Source organism: Rhincodon typus, chromosome 20 (assembly GCF_021869965.1).
Source record: "Rhincodon typus isolate 14 chromosome 20, sRhiTyp1.1, whole genome shotgun sequence".
Lineage (NCBI taxonomy): Eukaryota > Metazoa > Chordata > Chondrichthyes > Orectolobiformes > Rhincodontidae > Rhincodon > Rhincodon typus.
This window is the reverse complement of record NC_063351.1, coordinates 41,994,155-42,014,293: the sequence shown is the minus strand read 5'-3', so window position 1 is coordinate 42,014,293 and position 20,139 is coordinate 41,994,155. Positions and strand designations below refer to the sequence as shown.

Genomic DNA, 20,139 nt, shown 5'->3' with positions numbered 1-20,139 from the left:
AGTGCCGCACTGTCGGAGGGTCAGTACTGAGGGAGTGCCGCACTGTCACAGGGTCAGTACTGAGGGAGTGCTGCACTGCCGGAGGGTCAGTGCTGAGGGAGTGCCGCACTGTCGGAGGGTCAGTACTGAGGGAGTGCTGCACTGTCGGAGGGTCAGTACTGAGGGAGTGCTGCACTGCCGGAGGGTCAGTACTGAGGATGAATCACATTGTCAGAGCTGTTGGCTTTCAGGTATTGTTCTAAATCCTCTGTCTTCCCTATTTTGAAAGATAGGGGAGTTCTCCCTGGTGTCCTGGGACCAATATTAATCCTTCAACCAACATAATTCAAACAGATTAATCTGCTCACTATCACATTATTGCTTTTTTGTGTGTTATTGCTGTGCACCAACTGACCTTCACTTTGCCTTATACTGCAATGGTGACTACACTTTAAAAATACTTCATTGGCTGAAAGGCACTTTGGGATAACCTTAAGTTGTGAAAGGTACTACATAAATGCAAATCTATTGGACTGTGGTTTGCAATCTGTCCACACTGCATCCTCATTGGAGAGATATTCAAATTTTGAAATAGGAGTGTGAAGACATCCATTAGAGAGAGAAAGAGAGAGAGAGAGAGAAAGAACAGAAATTAAAGGAACGTGTGAGGCAAAAGAGTTTAGGTTTCTCTCACTGGGGGGAGTGTTAAAGAGATGATGTATTGGAGCCTCTCAGATCAATGAAGGATTTTGAAGTGGTGCCTGGTGTTTGCCTTACTTAGTGTTTGGGTAACAAAGAGGGATGGGCTGAATAGTTAGCATAAGACAGATGAAGAGAGAAGTTAATGATCACGTTATCACTGAGACAGTGGAAAAAAATACCTTATCAAGTGGACACGGACTGTAATTTCATTTTAAAGGTTTGGCTGAAGGGAAAGCACCAGAACAATGGACCAAGTGGCCTCCTCTTCTGTCATGACATCACAAGAACTTAAGAAAGAGGAGCATGAGTAAGCCAGTCAGCCCATCAAGTTTGTTCTGCTGTTCAAAAGGATTGTGGCAGGTCTTGAGCTTCAACCTCCCCCTTCCCACTTGCTCTCTGCTTCCCTTGAGTACCTGAGAGAACAAAACATCTGTCCAGGACAACCTCTGACATACAGAATTCCAGAGAAGCACCACTCTATACATGGAGCAATCTCGCTTCATCTCCGTCCTCTATGCAGAGGCTATTCCCATCCCACCATGGTTTAGATTCTTTGACCAGAAGAAACAAGTTCAGTTTCGACTGTGTCAAACCCTTTCAGAATTGTTAGTGGGTCATGGACACCGCCTCTCATTTTTTGCAGCTCCAGAGAATATCTGTCCAATCTATTCAACCTCTTATCATAGAAAAAATCCCAGGATTTAAACTAGTGAACCGTCACTGTACCAATGCAAACCCCCCACCCAATCTTCCCCCACCCCACCAACAGGAGTGAGCTTCAAACCTGAAGATCGAAACTGCACACAGTGGGGTCTTAGGGAAATGCAGACACATTACTTTGTCTCTTGTCCCCTTCAAATTAAAAGCTCACATGGAGCGACTTTAATGACTGTGGACAAACAGTGCAGGATAATGACATGAAATCTGCCTGGCAAAGTAAGGTTGGAGGAAGAGATTTAAAACGATCAGAAAAACAACAAATTGGAAGCTGCTCACAGGATGGGTCTAATTCCTCAGAGAGTCAGGAACGTTTGAGAAACCCCACCTTGCAGGAATTTGGGGGGGGTGGGGCGGTGCAGGAGTATCTGAAAACTTTAGGAAACGTCTGGATCCTGCAGTGCAGTAACCTGGAACACACAAGGGCTGAGTGGCTTTTCCTGGTTTAATGTTTGCTCTCCATCTGTGCAGTCTTAGCGATTCCCAAGCGAAAACACCATAATTCAATGTGCACTTTAATACACAATGTTCAGAAATGACAAACTATCTCCATCTCTTCATCAGGTTTAGAAAAAAGGAGTCAAACACAAAAGGTGCCCCCTTTCTGCTCTCTTCTTGAGATTTGACAATTGCTTGCTAACCCTAAAGAATCACTTGGTTTTCTCCCCCAACAATCTGCGAGGGAGGTACCAGATCTAATGGATTCAATTTTCCATAAGGTCGCAACAGGATTGAACTCACTACCTCTGGCTTAATCCAAGCTAGCTTTGTCCATTGGCTTATAGAGTTTGCCAACAAGTGCCCCTGGCTGCTTTACTGACAAAGACTTGTTGAGGAGGTGCAGTCACTGTTGTCACAGTGAGAGACAAGATGCAGCAGGATAATCGTTCTCAGCAAGATTCCACGCAGAGTCGACACAGCCGGAAACCCTTCCCAGCTCAGGAATACTGGGGTTACCGAGGAGACTCATCCTCCATTTCAAGTGAAATGTTAAATTGAAGCTCTACCTACACCCTCATATGACTGTAAACTAGGGTGGCACGGTGGCTCAGTGGTTAGCACCAGCGCCAGGGACCTGGGTGTGATTCCACCCTCGGGCAACTGCCTGTGTAGGGTTTACACATTCTCCCCATGTCTGCGTGGGTTTCCTCCCACAGTCCAAAGATGTACAGGATAGATGGATTGGCCATGCTAAATTGCCCGTAGTATATAAGGATGTCCAGGCTGGGTGGGTTAGCCATGGGAAACGCAGGGTTACAGGGATAGGGGGGGGGGGGGGGAGGGGGGGATGCTCTTCAGAGGGTCAGTGTGGACTCGATGGGCTGAATGGCCTGCTGCCACACTGTAGGGATTCAATGAATTCCACAGCATTTGAGTTCTGAGAAACAGCCATGCCAGATTTGAAACATTAAGACCATAACTAATAGGAACAGGAACAGGCTGTTCCAACATTCCTCACGTGTGCTTTCCCCAAAACCCTTGCTTCCCTGACTGATCAAGAATCTAACTGTCGCAGCCTTAAATATACACAAGGACTCTGCCCTCACTGGGAGCTGTGGTAAGGAGTTCCAAAGACTCTCAACCCTCTGAGAGAAAAAATTCCTCCTCATCTCAGTCTTAAATTGGTGCCCCTTTATCCTGAGACCATGACCTCTGGTCCTCGACTCTCCCATGAGGGGGAACACTCTCTCAGCATTTACCCTGTCAAGCCCCTTAAGAATCCTATATGTTTCAATGAGATCACCGCTCATGTCTCCAAACTCCAGTGAGTGGAGTCCCAACCTGTTTAGCCTTTGCTCATAAGACAATCCCTCCGTACTCTGTTGACTGGGTTTCTCTCTTCACAGATGCTGCCAGACCTATTGAGCTTTTCCAGCACTTTCTGGTTGCACTCCTTTTTAATAACTTCATTCCCTTTGAAATAAAGGCCATTTGCTTTCTTCACAACCTGCTGAACTTGGATGTTAGTTTATTGAGTCAATGCACGAAAACCCTCAAACCACTTTGTGCAGTGGCTTTCTGCTGTTTTTCTCAGTTTAGGTAATATTCAGCTCCTTTATTTTTCCTGCCAAAGTGCATAACCTCGCATTTCCACACATTATATTCTATCTTCCAAGTTTTTGCCTGCATATTTAACCTGTCTAGGTCCCTCTGCACCCTCTTTGTGTCATCCTCATCACTTGCCCTCCTGCCTAATTGTGTCATCCACAAACCTGGCTATAGAACATTCACTTTCTTCAACCAAGTTATTCATATGTATTGTCCACTGATCCATGTGGCACTCCACCAGTTACAGATTGCCATCATGAAAATGCAACTCTTATCCCCCCAACTCTCTATTAGTGAGCCAATCCACACAAATAGCCTACCTCCAACACCATGGGGTCTTAAATAAAACAAAGAACTGCGGACGCTAGAAATCTGAAACAAAAACAGAAATTGCTGGTGAAACTCAGTAGGTCTGGCAGCATCTGTGAAGAAAAAGCAGAGTTAATGTTTCGGGTCCAGTTCTGAAGAAGGGTCACTGGATCCAAAATGTTGACCATGGGCTTTTATTTTGTTAAGTAGCTAAAACTGTGGTACCTTATCAAACCTTTTTGAATATCCAAATATATAGATCTGCTGGTTCCCCTTTATTTATCGGCTTGTTACCTTCAACAAAGAAACTCCAATAAATTTTTCAGCCATGATTTCCCCTTCATGAAGAGATCTTGATCCTGCTTGATTATGTTATGTTTTTAAATGCGCTGAATGTATTTTTTGGCCGTAACATGATGTTAATCATCAGAAACATAGAAAATAGGTGCAGGAGTAAGCCATTCAGCCCTTCAAGCCTGCAGCACCATTCAATACAATCATGGCTGATCATTCAGTTTCAGTATCCCATTCCCGCCCTCTCCCCATACCCCTTGACCACTTTAGCGGCAATGGCACATCCAGCTCCCTCTTGAATAAATCTAATGAACTGGCCCCAACAGCTTCCTGTGGGAGAGAATTCCAAAAGGTCACAGCTCTCTGAGTGAAGAAATTCTTCCTTATCTCAGTCCTAAATGGCTTACCCCCTTATTCTTAGACTGTGACCTCTAGTTCTGGACTTCCCCATCATTGGGAACATTCTTCCTGCATCTAGCCGGTCCTGTCCCATCAGGATTTTATATGTTTCGATGAAATCCCCCCTCATTCTTCTAAATTCCAGCGAGTACAAGCCCACTCGATCCAGTCTTTCCTCATATGTCAGTCCTGCCATCCTGGGAATCAGTCTGGTGCACCTTCGCTGGACTCTCTCAATAACAAGAATGTCCTTCCTCAGACTAGGAGACCAAAACTGCACAGAATACTCAAGGTGTGGCCTCACCATGGCTCTGTATAAAACACAGGAGGAAGGAGGGTAGGTCCAAGAGTAGAATATTTAGCCTCAAGCCTGTTCTGATAGTTAATTTGAATGGTAGATGATCATTTATCTAAACTTCATCCACCTGCCTTGGTTAGGCACGGACGTTTCTGTTCTGATCAGCAGTGTTTGAGATGATATGTTTGTCACACCCTTTAATGAGGTTAAGTAGGTGATGGCAGGTACCCCCAAGAATTGGTCTCATTCTCATGCCTGCCTCCTAAAAGTCACCCTCTGTCTCCCAGCAGATGGCCCTGGAGAGTCCACTTGATGTTGGCCTTTCAGATACTGAGTTCAGCAAAATAGTTTCCGGAAAATTCTCGGTTAGTTTCAGGCAGAACTTTTCCACCTGTCATCTAACATCGACTAAAGGTGCAGATTTGAACCAACTGATCACAGAATGGATTTAAGATCCAGGCGAATCCATTGGCCCATTAGTTATATTGATTGATCTGAACATCAGCTGCCTACCTCTGACCTTATCTTTCAATTCCTTTTCTCTCCAATCACTTTGCAATTCCATTAAACTCTCCTCCTTGGTAATTTATAAGAGGGACGTCATTTTTCTAGGACAGAACTGTTTCACCTCCTTCCTTCTCAAACATGTTGAAAACTTCAATGAGGTCATGACAAAGATTCCTCATTTCCACATTTGTCATTTCTCACAATTTCATTCGTGGCAGTGCTGTTGGCCATTCATTGCCCATTGATGGGAAGTGTTGCTGTAGTGGTAATATCACTGGGCTCGTAATCCTGAACCTCAGGTTAACGTTCTGGGGCCCTGGGTTCAAATCCCACCATGGCTATCAGGGATGGGCGAAGAAAGGAGCTGGTCTATTCAGGGATGCCATGGATGAATAAAGTCTGAGTGCTGGTGGGAATCCTTCCCAAGATTGAGGTGATATGAGCAGATGGCTGGCTCTGCCATTTCAGAAGATAGTCATTAGTCAATGGTTGCTGTGAGGACTAGAATCATGCATAATCCAAAAGGATAAGGTTATTAAGCTTGGTCTGCAAACTGTCATTTAGGGGATGACAGAACCAGTGGATTTGAATGATCATTGGTCGTATTATGGTCACTTTCCCCGTTACCAGGCTTTTTATTTCTATTTCTGATGAAAGGCGATCGATACCAAATATAAACTCTATTTCTCTCTCTCCACTGATGCTGCCTGAGCTCCTTAGGATCTTATTCCATGCTTTTGAAACTGAATTCAAATTCTCAAGCTGCCGATGAGTCATTCAGAAATATCACACTCAGAATTGTTACAATGCAGTAAGAAGCCATTTGGCCCATCGTATTTGCACTTGATCTCTGAATGAATGAGCAATTCACCTCATTTCATTCCACCACTTTCTATGTGTAACTCTGCACATTCTTCCTTTTGAGAGAATAGATTAATTCACATTGACGGCTTCAGTTGAACCTGCTTCCTCCACACTCTCAGACAGTACATTCCAAACCCTAACCATTTGAGTGAACCTGCCTCTACCACACTCCCAGACAGTGCATTCCAGATCTTAACCACTCAAGCGAACCTATCTCCACCGCACTCCTGCGAGTACATTCCAGACCTGGATGTGATGAGACCTCACATTCTCTGGATTAGTTGTCCTTACCTTGGGATGTGTCTAACATGAGAACTATACCACTTTACGTCTCAAGTTCCCGAAAACTGTACTCTTCTGTCAAGGTCAATAATATTTTCTGCATAATTAATAGCCTTTAGTGTACATTAATGTCTCATTTGAATTACAGACTAAGAAAATATAGTGACAGCATTATTTCCATTCAATTCAAGATAATTCTCCTAAGACTCGATGGTGACTAGTGCTATTGATGACTGTACTTAGAGACACCACTAATCACAGCCAGAATGGAGGTGACTGAATATATCCCCCGACAATTAGACCTGGAGATCCCATCACTGTAAGTGACTGTGGTTCGTTTTATGTGCTCAATTTATATTTCCCAATTATTCTCCACTCCCTGTATCAAGTTTGAGAAATCTCCCTTCCCAAAGTGGGAAGCTGTCCACAGATTGAGCCATGAATTCGATTTACTAATGCTCGAAGGGGGTCTTTGTAAGTAGATTCTGCAGACTGCTGCAGTTTGTCTTTGTAAGTAGACTCTGTAGACTGTTCCCCCTGGTGGGTTTTGTCAACAGGTCCTGTTTGCTGAGTGCTGCCCTGCCCTGCTTTGCCTGGACCCAGCTAGGGCGATGGAGATACTGCCCATGGGGTGCTCGGGGGATATTAATGACACTGGGGCAAATCAATGGAAGAATGCACTGAGCGAATTCAGAGAAGATTTAAAAAAAAACACAACAGCATCATCATTATACACAAAAAGTCATGAGAAGAAGGTGGAGAGAAGGTTTCACTTGCATTCACTGAGTGAGGGGACCAGCCTAGGCCGACAGCAAGGTAAGATTTTCAGGAAACGTTGCTTTAGTGCTTTAGTGCTGTGTCGAGGCTGGTTGCCTAAAAGTCATCAAAAAAAATAACAAGAAAATTAACCAAAAAATAAAGAAAATTTACCCCTCCTCCCACCACCACACTTCTTTTTAAAATCAGAAATTTCAATTTTCTGAGATTTTGTCAGCTGGAAAAACTTGTCCACTGGCTTTTCAAACATCTTGGGATTTATTCTAGAGGCAAGAGATGGATACTGCGATGAATCATGCAGCTATTATAGTGTTCGGTTATCTCAAGGTACCGGGGGACATGACATTACTCAGGGTCAGTTTCAGTTCTCAATGGGGTTTAAGGTGGTGACCCGCTGACCCAGCACTTTCCCCTTTAAGGTGACTTTCACTGCTGTGATTGGACAAACACCACAACAAGTTCTTAATCAGTTTGACCAATTGGAAGCTGGCAGGAGATCGCAACCTCACATCAATGGAGGAGCTTTCCTTCACCTTTTGTAGAGGATTGTCATTCTGTGAGAGGTCTGTGTGATTTTGTGTGTGTGTGTGTGAGAGAGAATGTGTCTGTGTGAGAGTATGTGTATGATTGTGCGGGAGTATATGTGTGTGAGCAAGTGTGTGTGGGAGTGTGTTTGTGCGTGAGAGAGTGAGAGAGTATGTGAGCATGTCTGTGTGTGCAAGTGAGTGTGTGTGCATGAAGGAGAGTGTGTATTACAAGAGAGAGTGTATGTACGAGAGAGAGAGAGAGAGAAGATAGCAAGAACTGCAGATGCTGGAGTCAGAGATAACACAGTGTGGAACTGGAGGAACACAGCAGGCCAGGCAGCATCAGAGGAGCAGGAAAGTCAATGTTTCGGTTTGGGACCCTTCTTCAGAACTGTGTATGATAGAGATTGTGTGTGTGTGAGTGTGTGTTAGCGCGTGCATTAGAGCAACTGTGAACTAGTGCACGAAAGACTACGTATGCATGTATGGGTGTGCACTCAAGAGACTGTGTGAATGTGTGCATGATGTGCATGAGAGACTGTGTACTCGAGAGACAGTGATATGTGTGAGAGAGGAATGTGTATGTGTGAGAAATTGTGCATTTGAGAGGGAGTGTGTGTGGAGGAGAGAGAGAGAGACAATGTAAGTGTATGTGAGTGTGTATTTGTGTGTATGAATGTACGTGGACATGTCTGTGCTTTGGTGTATGTGGATGTGTGTGTATATGTAGTGGTGTGTGAGTGTGTATGTTGATGTGTGAGAGTCTGTATGTATGTGAATGCATGTGTGAGAGCGTGGGGGTGTGTGTATGTGTGAGAGCGTGGGGGTGTGTGTATGTGTGAGAGCGTGGGGGTGTGTGTATGTGTTTATGTGTGAGAGCGTGGGGATGTGTGTATGTTTATGTGGTAATGAGAGTTTGTGAGCATGAGTGAGAAAGTGACGGAATGTCTGTGTGAGAGTGTGACTCTGGTACTCAGGGCTAGATGTTAGCCTGTGGTCAGATGGGGTGGGGGCTGGTCGAGGTCTAGAGGAAGGCATTTTCCACAGATGCCGCTGTATTTATTCTCAGATCCTGATAACTCTCACTTTGGAGCCCAGCTGGGTTAGGGATGTCAGCTGGGTAGGTCATTGGTTACCAGGTTGTAGCCAAATAGCAGATAGCAGGCTGCGAGGGATTGGGAAGGCTAGGCAGAGGCACAAACACAGGGCCAAAGGGCTGGGAGACTGGTAATATATTCGGGAGATAGGATGGGAACGGTTGATGGCAGAGGTGGACAGGGTTAGGAGCAGGGACTGGAAAATGCAAGGGGCTGTCTGAAGGGGGGGGGGGGGGGTGGGGTTAGGTTCTGGTGTCCAATTGCAGGGGTTAGATGAAGCAGGTCACTAGTTTTAATGGGTACATAGGAAGGCAGTTACCCTCCTGATTGCAAACGTCCCTGCTTCCCTGGAGCTATTGGCTGTCCCCAGGACCAGAAGTGGACTTGTTGAACTGGATTGAGAATTTTACTATTTTTATAACAGCTGACCTGAACCCAACAACTAACAGGGTTCAAGAGTCTGGCAGACATGGAAGAGGGAATTTTTCATGTATATAAATATCTTAACCACAGCAATTTACCCCTTTACTCGGCAACTCATGATGGGTAGATGAGTGATTGGCCCTTTCCCAGCCTGAGAGCAGTTGCAAAGTGGAGGATTCCTGTTGAATTTCTGCAGTACATTTTGTAGATGGTACACACTGCAGCTACTGAGCATCAGTGGAGGAGTGACTGAATGTTTGAGGATGTGGCGCCAATCAAACAGGCTTCTTTATCCTGGATGGTGTCAAGCTTCTTGAGTGTTGTTGGAGCTACACCCATCAGGCAAGTGGGAGTATTCCATCACACTCCTGACTTGTGCCTTGTAGATGGTGGGCAGGCTTTGGGGAGTCAGGAGGTGAGTTGCTCACTGCAGGAGTTTTAGCCCTTGGCCTGCTCTTGTAGCCACAATACTTAAGTGGCAGGGGTCAATCACACACAGTAAGACAGTGTCAGGAATTCACATCTGTGAAGCAGCTCAGTAACGACCTGAGATAATGAACTCAGTTTCACAACTTGCCCTGGTTGATCTCCCAGTTTGAGGCTCTGTTTCAATTACAGTCCCATTACCCAGAACACAGGGGTGTGGGGCTAATGCCCCTCAGTGGGCTGAGTGCTGTTAGCATTCTGCTTTGCGGTGCTGGGTAGAAGGGAATGGAAACTTTGCCATAAGGTCTGAAATGATTCTTATTTAATGCAAAACACCCAAGAATAATTGAAAGCCAGTGGACTGTGACATCCAACAATTGAAGAAACACTCGCCACAACTTGTCTTTAAAGAATTAAATCCCAGTTAGCTTTTGATTCTGTTTTGTTTTATCATGTTTTACTCATTCAGATTTTCTCCCCACTCCCTGCCTTATGGGAACTGACTGTTTGCTGCTGGAGGGTTCTGCACTGGTGAGGGTGTGTGTGGGGTGATCTCTGTTGTCCAGGAACCCAATCGTCTTGGTATCATCAATCTAGAGGGTGAACATGGTTGGGCTATTCAGCAGCATAAAGCATCACAGCCAAGCCCTGTCCCATCCCAGAGTGTGTGTGTTTGGTCATTTTCCCAGTGAGGCACAGTCGGTTGAGACACTTGGTGGGGGGTCACTGTGTAGTGAGAACTTGGGCACAACTCGCTCTCCTGTCTAATCTAAGGAGGTTTTAGTGAGTAATGCTGAGATTTCCCCACACTACAATCTTTCTGTTCCTCACAGATCCATAACATCTTGTAGGAGTTCTCAAGCTTTCATCTATTTTTGCTCCACTTGTGCTAGTATGGGGGTTTGCATGGTGCCCTCTCACCTTTCAGTTCAAATACCTATATCTGCCCACAATCCCATACCCTCCCCAGGAAGCGTTGGAGTTCACAGAATGGGACTTTTGCCTTTTCATTGTTCATTGAGGTCACACTTGCTTCCTAAAATATGACCCTGGAGTACAAAACAGCAGACCAGACCCATTCTTTTTAACACCACCCATTACAGTTTTCAGCCATCAGCAAATTATTCAAAGGCCTTGGCCCACAGTGTTAAGTTAGCAACATAACAATATGGGAAAAGGAGGAGGCCAGTCAGCCGCTCTAGTCTATTCCATCATTTATTTAGGTTATGGCTGACTATCTTATTCCAACCCTGTACTGTCATTGTTCTGGGAGCATTTGAAGGGGACAATTTGAAGGAAGCATCACTCTGTATTTAATCTCGTGCTGTTCCATTAAGAATTTTAACTAAAAATGATCTATTAACCTGACTATCAAACTATTTAATTGAGCTCCAGCCTCCACAGCTTATAAAAAAAGTTTTAATTTTCATTATCCTCTGCCTGGAGCCGGAGCTTTACTCTGTATCTGAACCTGTGCTCTGCCTGTCCTTGGGCACTGTGTATCTAACCCTGTGCTGTCACTGTTCTGGGAGTTTTAAGGGGTCAATTTGAAGGAAGCTTCACTCTGTATTTAATCTCGTGCTGTACCTGACATGGGAGTTTTTGATGGGGACAGTGTAGATTGAGCTTTGTTCTGTATCTAATCCTTTACTGCACCGACCTGGGAGTGTTTAATGGGGACAGTGTCGATGGAACTTTACTTTCCATTTACTTTTAGTTTAGAAGAGCAAAAGGAGCTTTACCCTGTATCTAACCCTGCGCTGTATCTATCATGGGACTGTTTGATGGGGATAGTGTATAAATATGGTGCTCACGTGGGAGATGAACAGTCAATATTTGTTTCCTCAACATTCCCACTGTTTTTGATCAATGACCTCTCAGTCCAACTTGTCCCAAAGGTTTAACAATAGACCCTCTGTTGGATGAGTTTGTAGCATGGGGCGTGGATAATGTGCAAACTACGAATACTCCTGACCGACGAGCAAGGATTCAGATCCCTTTACAGAGCAGCCTTGATAAGCTATTGCCCAGGATCCCCTCCCACACATTCTTTTTGTTTGGAACAAAGAAGTCCATATTTAAATTTTTTTTAAAATCACGCTGCAATTCGTAAAGGGGCTAATGAAAGATGGGGCTTTTCCTTCACGGAGGGGTCGTTGAGTCTCAGACCTAGAATCTGTATTCTGAGGAAAGGTCACTCGACCCAAAATGTTAACACTGATTTCTTTCCACAGATGCTGCCAGATTTGCTGAGCTTTTCCAGCAATTTCTGTTTTTGTCTAGAATTTGTGGCACCAATATAATTCAGCCTCAGAACACTAATCTAAAGTGGCATAAGTGGGGCAAGGTGTGTTTAGCTCAGTTGGGTAAATGTGAAGCCTCTGCGGCTCAGATGCATGCCAGAAACAAAGAGTTCAGTTCCCTGTTCTGGCCTGAAGTAGGCTCAGGGTCTATCTCCTCACTTCACAGTACTCAGCCATAACTCAATAAGGGGCTTATCTTCAGGTAGAGGACTGAAGAAGACAGGACAATTAATGGAAGACCAAAGACACGAGAGTAGGGAAATTTCATAAGGAACTTGGAAGGCAGAATAATCAGCATTGTTACTTATTAAAATTTATTGAGATGCCCAGTCTATTTATCCAGTGTTTGGTTCTAATTATAAATAAGAAGCATCCTGGAACCAGAACCATTCTGGACTCCAGAACTTTTAAAGCAACTGTGACTCACGAGCGCCTCTTGGTGGCTGTCTATGGTACCACTGTCACCGGGCAGTCACTGTGGAGTTCACAGGTGGGGTTAGCGAGAGGAGCAGGAAGATGTGGTGGGTGAAAATTGGGTAAGCAGGGTGCAGAGAGAAAAAAGAAACAGTGCAAACCATCACAAATTAGCAGCGTCTGTGCAAAGTTGCACAATTTGGGTGTCAGCACCAGACTCTTAATGAAGCAGTAAGAGTGATCACAGAGTTAGGCAGAACCACACTCAATTAGTTAACCCCAATGTCACCAGGAAAACTAGAAAATGCATGTCGCACTCAGTAACCAGGTACTTTAATGACAAGTTGTGGGCTCTTTCCTTCTTAATCTTTACATTGCTCCCCTTTAACGCAGAACCTTCCCGTTGTAATCAGGACAAACAAATAATGTGTGAAAACCATTGGCAGCATGCAGAGAGAGAAGTTTTGAGACAGCAAGCAGACACAAAGCTGGAATATGAGTCAGATTGGGGGGGGGGGGGGGAATCTTCTAGAATCAGAAAATGTCTTTAACAAACTAATCTGCTCTTACTTAGCCAACTCTGGTAGGAAATCATTCCCGGAGGTTCCAATCCATTGACCACCACCAGCTCCCCCAGCTCTCATGCCATTGGTCACTCAACACGTCTATCATTGCAACACTGTCTCCCATGGCCAATGGGAAAGCGAACTCACTGCTGTTACTCGATTGGATGTCAGTCAATCAGCCTATTCAACCCCAACTCCCAACAACTTTGATCAACTAAAGTTTTTGGATGAAAAAAAAAATTAGTTTATCTTTTTAAAGCCCCTAGGGCTTAGCTTCTGGTCTGGCCAGATCCTGGAGACGGTGACATGTCTTGGGAAGCAGCTGGAATTAACTGTTGAGATAGTGGCTGGAGAAGGACAAGGCTTTGCAGGAGAAAAGGAGAACTTAAGAGATGAGGAGCCACCCGCTTAGAATAGAGATGAGGAGGAATTTCTTGTCTCAGAGGGTAGTGAATCTGTGGAGTTCTTTACTGTAGAGGGCCTTTGAGGCTGTGACATTAAATATGTTCGAGGCTGATTTTTAAGCAGTAAGGGAATCCAGAGTTTATAGGATAAAGGCAGGAAAGTATAGTTGAGATAACAAGGTGTAGAGCTGGATGAACACAGCAGGCCAGGCAGCATCAGAGGAGCAGCAAAGCTAATGTTTCAGGTCTGGACCCTTTTTTCTGAAGAAGAGTCCAGACCCGAAACGTCAGCTTTCCTGCTCCTCTGATGCTGCTTGGCCTGCTGTGTTTATCCAGCTGTACACCTTGTTATCTCAGACTCCAGCATCGGCAGTTCCTACTACCTCAAAGTATAGTTGAGAATTTATCTGATCAGCCATGATCTCATTGAATGGCAGAGCAGACGAGATGGGCTGAATGGCCTACCTCTGCCCCTTCAGTGGTTATGTCCATGCTCAGATGTCTGTGGAGAGGGAGCACATGTGGTCCAGCAGCACAGCACAGACCATTCCTGACTGGTGGGTCTCCAGTGAGCTGGGGTGCTTCTTTGTGTCTGCATGGGTTTCCTCCGGGTGCTCCAGTTTCTTCCCTCAAGCCAAAGGAGTGCACCTTAGGTGGACTGACCACACTAAATTGCCCATAGTGTCCAGGGATGTGCAGGCTAGGTGGGTTAGCCATGGGAAATGCAGGGCTACACAGGGAGAGGGTAAGGGGGCTGGGCCTGGGAGGATGCTCTTCCGAATGGCCTGCTTCCACATTGTAGGGAATTCTTCTATTCTATTGACCTCCTGGAAATGACATTTTGAAAGGCCTTTTGAATTTTGATTCCATGAATGAAATTAAGCCTCAATGTCCCCTGGATCACAAGTGCCTAATATGGAATTTATTAAGGTTTTCTTTTAAGTCCCACCAGGGGCTGTCTAACCCACTTTTAACGAATCTTTTCAAAGATTGAATTCAAATCTTTACCTTGGAAATGGAGAACTGGGATGGCGGAATAAATAAAAGGTATTGAGAATAAGCAGTAAGAGGTCTGATGTGAACAGGCAGTGTTATTAATAATTCCCAGAAATTTTTGCACTGCGCACAGCCATGGGTTTGGCAGTTTTCCAATATTTGAGGTCGAAAATTGAAACTTTAACAAAAGCCCTTACCCCAGCCAGATCAATGATTAAATTACCAGTAATTCAGTAAAACTAAATTAAGCCACATCTTCATCTGCAGCACACATTTCTGCTATGGAAATTATTAAGGGTTTATGTCATGTCTAATTTTAGAACTAATGTTGGAGAGGCTCATGCTATCTCTTCCCCACCCTCCCCAGATTAAAACCCCCCTTACTACTCCTCTGCTGTTAAAAGCCTCTGACCCAGGAATCTGACTAGACTTCCGTTTCTCAGCCCCAAATGTGGGTCTCTGATATTTCCAGAAAGTGGAAAGCTTTCATTAACTCTTTCACATGATGGCAAGATCAGCGTATGTTATCTGTCCCTAGCTGCCCTTGAACTGAGTGGCTTGTTCAGAGGGTAGTTAAGAGTCAGTCATATTGCTGTGGGTCTGGAGTCACACGTAGGTCAGACCCCATAAGCATGGTAGGTTTCCTTCTCTAAACGGCATCATTGAACCATTTGGTGCCTGTTATTTTAAAAACATCAATCAATTCACGTCCAATTTTTCCAAGCTTTCATTCCCAGATTTATTAATTAAATTTAAATTTTACCAGCTACCACGTTGTGATTTCAATCCATTGCCCCAATGGATTAGCCTAAGGCTCTAGAGTGTTAGCTCAGCGACAGTGCCACTGAGCCACTGCCTCCCTCTTAAGTGTTTTGGCTGTGAGGAATGTCACAACTAAACTTGAGGCAATTGATATCAGGGCCTTTACAGAACTGACTCCTTTTCCTTCTTTCTCTTAGCCCTATGGTGATGCAGATTGCATTTGTCCAGGACCAGCCAGGATCTGCTGAGGGAGAAAGAGATCTCGATCATATCAGATTGGCAAACCCTTCAGGATTGTCTTGGAGTCTCTGACAGTCAAAACTTCGCCTCCCCAGACACTAATCTGGGCGAGAATAATTACTGATAAACATGTTTCTACAAACAATTCCTTGAAGAGTGTTTGAAGTTATCAGAAATAGAGTTGTTTCATTGACAGAGATAGTAAGAACTGCTGATGCTGAAGTCAGAGACAACACAGAGTGGAGCTGGAGGAACACAGCAGGCCAGGCAGCATCAGAGGAGCAGGAAAGCTGAGGTTTTGAGTTGGGACCCTTCTTCAAGAAGACGACCCAAAACGTCAACTTTCCTTCTCCTCTGACGATGCCTGGCCTGCTGCGTTCCTCCAGCTCCACACTGTGTTATCTATTGTTTGATTGACAGTTCTGAAACATCCAGTCTGCTCGCTTTCCAATTGGCTGTTGGGAAGTTGGATTACTGTGAGGATGGACCAATGGCAGTGGAGTGATGGTGGATGTGTGGGGGTTTTGGGATGGAGGGGGGAAGCAGATTCCAGGTCATGTGATGAAACCCACAGTAATTTGCCCAAACTGAGTCGGGCGCCCATATCCCACCCTGTCTGCTCAAGAAGCTGTTGTTTCCGCTGTCTCAAATCTATCACGTTTGTCATGCACATGGTAACAATTTCAACTTAACACAGCTTACAACACACACTGGGCCCCAAGCTGCAGCTGGGGAAGCAAGAAGCAGAAGCCATACTGTGTGACAATGGGAGAGGGGAGGGTGCAGAAACTGGCCCCAGCTCAACGTGGGACTGACTGAGATTCCAGCAACACAAAGGGACAACGAGGAAACGGTCAAGTTGGAATGCAGACAGCTTGGCTTGAGCTTGGGACGTGACACCACGTGAGACAAAGATGGATGGCTTTTGTTGGATGGAATTGTATAATGAGGAGGAGTCTGTTCAGCCCATCATGCCTGTGCTGGTTGATTGAAAGAGCTCAGCTCCACTCTGCACCCCTAACCTGCACCCCCCCCCCCCCCCACAAGCTTTCGCCTTCAAATATTGATCTAATTGCTTTTTTGAAAGTTCATATTGAATCTGTTCCCAACCCCCTTTCAGGCAGTGTGTTACAGATTGCAGTACCTCACAGTGTAAACAGAAAGCCTCTTCATGTCCTTCCCTTCAGCAAGTGTTATGATCACAATTTTTGTGTCTTCTCTCATGAGTCTGCCACGATTTTTAATATGTTTTCTTGCAGTGTGCTATGTTAGGTTTGCTGTTGTTCCTGTCTGTGCCTTTTTCCCAATCTCACCAGCCCACCATGTCATCCATTGAATGTCCCCTCTTGTAGCAGTTGCCAGCTCTTACTTGTACAAGTTCCACTTGCATCGACCATTCTCCAAAGAGCTACTCGACCAAGTGAGCCTCACTCTAAAAGCCCAATCTTCATTTCAGCAGACATTCAAGCTAGCTCATTCCTGGCAGGAAACGCCAAATGTCAACCAGGATTGGGATGGAAGACTGATTCTCATTTCCTCACGGGACAATTATATCTGCCTGCATCCACCCACCCAGTTCCTCACCCAAACTGTCCCCTGACTGTGTGGGGTCACTGATATCTCAGCACAGGACTGAACCATGCCCCTGTGCTCTGTATGTCCTGTGGTCAGCATGCAACCTTTGACATTGCCTCTGGGTAAATACTATCACAGGATGCTGGACAGTTGAGAGGTAGAGATTGAGGGAGCTCAAAGTTGAAACAGAAAGCAAGAACGGAGAAGGGGTGAGCCTGTGAAAGGCAGGATGAAACTGAACAAATTAAGGCAGATATAGGCATGGAATTGGAACAGATGTGAAGAATGGAAATTTGAACGGAAGAGGCAGGGTTGGAAAAAACATGAGGGGAGTGAGAAAAAGAAAGAATGAGACAGATAAAGAGAGAGAAATAAAGAAATTGAGAAAGAGTTGGTAAAATTGAGATCCAAGTCAGAGAATTAAAAGACAAGGAGAGAGGGTCAGGTGGAGGGAGATAGAGAAAGAGTGGGAATAGAGGATGCGAATGAATAATCAGGAGACACAGATTGGTGAGCACAAGACAGAAAGGAAGTCAGCAGAAGATCAACTTGGGAAGTTCTTACAGGGAAGGAAGGTAAGCAGCCAGGTCCTCAGTTGAATGAGTAACACACCTGCATTATTTATCCAAAAAATATACACACACACAGATATGAATGATAGTCACCAAGAGAGAAGACCTCCACATGTTACAAACACTCCACCATTCCAGTTTAACATCATGCAAACAATTTCTTCAGGTACCACAGTAGCCCAGTCACATGCAGTCAAGGGAATTGTGACGAAACTTTTGCTGTCCAGGCTTATATAGAAATCTTTCAATCCTGTTTAGTTTCAGAGGTACACAAGTCACCCTAACAGCGTAAAGCAGAGAGTAACTTGGCACATTAACCCTGCTCCAGACCCCAGCCTACAACCTTTAGAATCCTGTTCTCCACAAACCCATCTAACTTCATCCCATATTTCTTGCCTCGAACATGGATTAATTTGTTTAATATTCTTTGATAAATAGTCCCTGATGACCAACGCTTGAAAAACAGTCTTAATTCTGCAAGTTGAATCTAAGTGTTGTACACAGTGGATAACATAGGGGAAGATTAACTGATAATCTACTCTATAGTCTCCACACAAAATTGTACAGGTCAGGCAATAAGCTGATATTTTATAAAGTGCAAACCGAAACTTCGATTGTCATAAAAGACAAAATTTTTAAAAAATGACTAAAGCTGTTCACAATTGCAAACCCTGTCTCTTTCTGGCTAATTATAACTCCAGTCCATCAGGGAAACAAATCATGGGCAAAATATACAGCCCTGGAAATCTTACAGCCATTTTCTAAAACAGATTAAAAATAAATTCTGTTCCCATCAAACACTCGCAGCACGGATACAGAACAGGATTAGATACAGAATAAAGCTTCCTCTCCATTGTCCCCATCAAACACTCCCAGGACAGGGACAGCGTGGGGTTAGATACAGAATAAAACTCCCCCTCTACTCATTTAAACTGGAAGTAAAGTGGTCTCTACTCTGTTGAACAGTAAGTAAGCCTTCCTTGACACTGTCCCATCAAACACTCCCAGGACAGGTACAGCACAGGGTTAGATAGAGAATAACATTCTCTCTACAAATTTAAACTCAATACTACCCCATGAAACATTCTCAGGATAATGACAGCATTTGGTTAGATAGAGATTAAACCTTCCTCTACTCTTTTAAATTGAAATTAAAGCTCCCTTGACACTGTCTACATCAAACACAGTCCCAGGAGAGATGCAGCACAAGGTTAGATACAGAGTAAAGTTGCCTTTATACTGTTCCCATCAAACACTTCTAGGATAGGTGCAGCATGAGGTTAGATACAGAGTAAAGCCACTTTACTCTTTTAAACAGAAAGTTAAGCTTCTTCATTTCCCCCATTAAACAGAGCAGTGACAGCATGGGGGTCAGATACAGAGTGAAGCTTCCTCAACACGTTGACTTTTCTGCTCCTCAGATGCTGTCTGACCTGATATACTTTTCCAGCTCCACATTTATTGACTCTAGCTTCCAGCATTTGGAGTCCTTTCTGTCTCCTTCCTCACCACTGTCCCCATTAAACACTCACAATACAAGTACAGCACAGCGCTAGAGATAGAGTAAAGTTCCCACTACACTTTCCCCACCAAAAACTACCAGGAAGGGTAAAGCAATGGCACAGCATTTGCAGGGAAGCTGAACTACAGTTAGCTAATCCGACACAGCAGCATGTCTATAATGTAATGAATTCTGAGCACTGTGAGCTGTCGGACTACCTTTTCTGAAAGGCGTGAACTGGTGAACACTGCTGTTCAGAAAAAAAAAGGTAATTGGAACGCAGGAAGTTAGCAGGTGCAAATTACTGCAGACGCTGGGATCAGTACTGGAAACAACAACTGCTGGAGATCACAGTGGGTCAGGCAGCATCCGTGGAGAGAGAGCAAGCTGACATTTCAAGTCTGGAAGACTCTGGCTCCGATGCAGAATCATCTAAACACGAAGTTAGCATGTAGCTAAAGTAGGGAAGCAATGGCATGTGAGCCTGTATCAAAGAGGAATGGAGTACAGGAATATAGAGGTCTTGCTATAGCTGTGTAGGCTTTGGTAGGTCACACTGTGTGCTGTTTTAAATGAGGGATATACTAGCCTTAGACATGGCGCAGCAAAGGTTCATGAGACTGGCCCCTGGGGCGAAGAAGTTGCTCTGTGATGGGAGATTGGGTGAACTGGACCTAAATTCTCTGGGATCACATTGATACACATAGGTTCCTGAAGGGGTTTGATGTGGCAATATGTCTGTCTTGAGAGGCAGCTTCCACTCTGGGTGGGGAATCTGGAACTCGGGGGCACAGCCTCTGGTTAGTGGCCGTGAATTTAGGAATGAGATGAGGAGGACGTTCGTCACTCAAAGGGGAATGATTCGGAGTTCTCTGTTGTTGAAGGCTGTGGAGGGTCCTTCGTTGATGATATTTAAGGCAGAGATGGATGAATGCTTGGTCTCCCTGGGTGGAAAATGGCCCAAAAACCTAACATGATCGTACTGAATGGTGGGGTAGGCTCATTGGGCTGAATGGTCTACTCCTGCTTCTAATTGGTCAGTTCCAATGCCCTGTTGTGAATTCCCACTGCATCCTGCTTGATTCCCATTGATAAAGTTCGACCAACAGAAACACAACATAATGCAGAGTTTGCATCCACCGCATTCCAAATATCA

At 44.7% G+C, this 20,139-nt stretch overlaps 1 protein-coding gene across 3 annotated transcripts in view; it reads right to left on the bottom strand.

Annotated features, from left to right (window-relative positions):
• Positions 1–20,139, bottom strand: part of LOC109937767 (Kv channel-interacting protein 2-like) — a 287,621-nt gene that overhangs the window by 23,283 nt on the left and 244,199 nt on the right. Inside the window, exon 2 of one of the 3 annotated variants that reach the window (XM_020536270.2) lies at positions 7,178–7,273. The exons of the other annotated variants lie outside the window; for them this stretch is intronic. Coding sequence (XP_020391859.1) covers positions 7,178–7,273 — 96 coding nt within the window. The remainder of the gene's footprint in view (positions 1–7,177; positions 7,274–20,139) is intronic. 3 annotated transcript variants of the gene reach the window in all.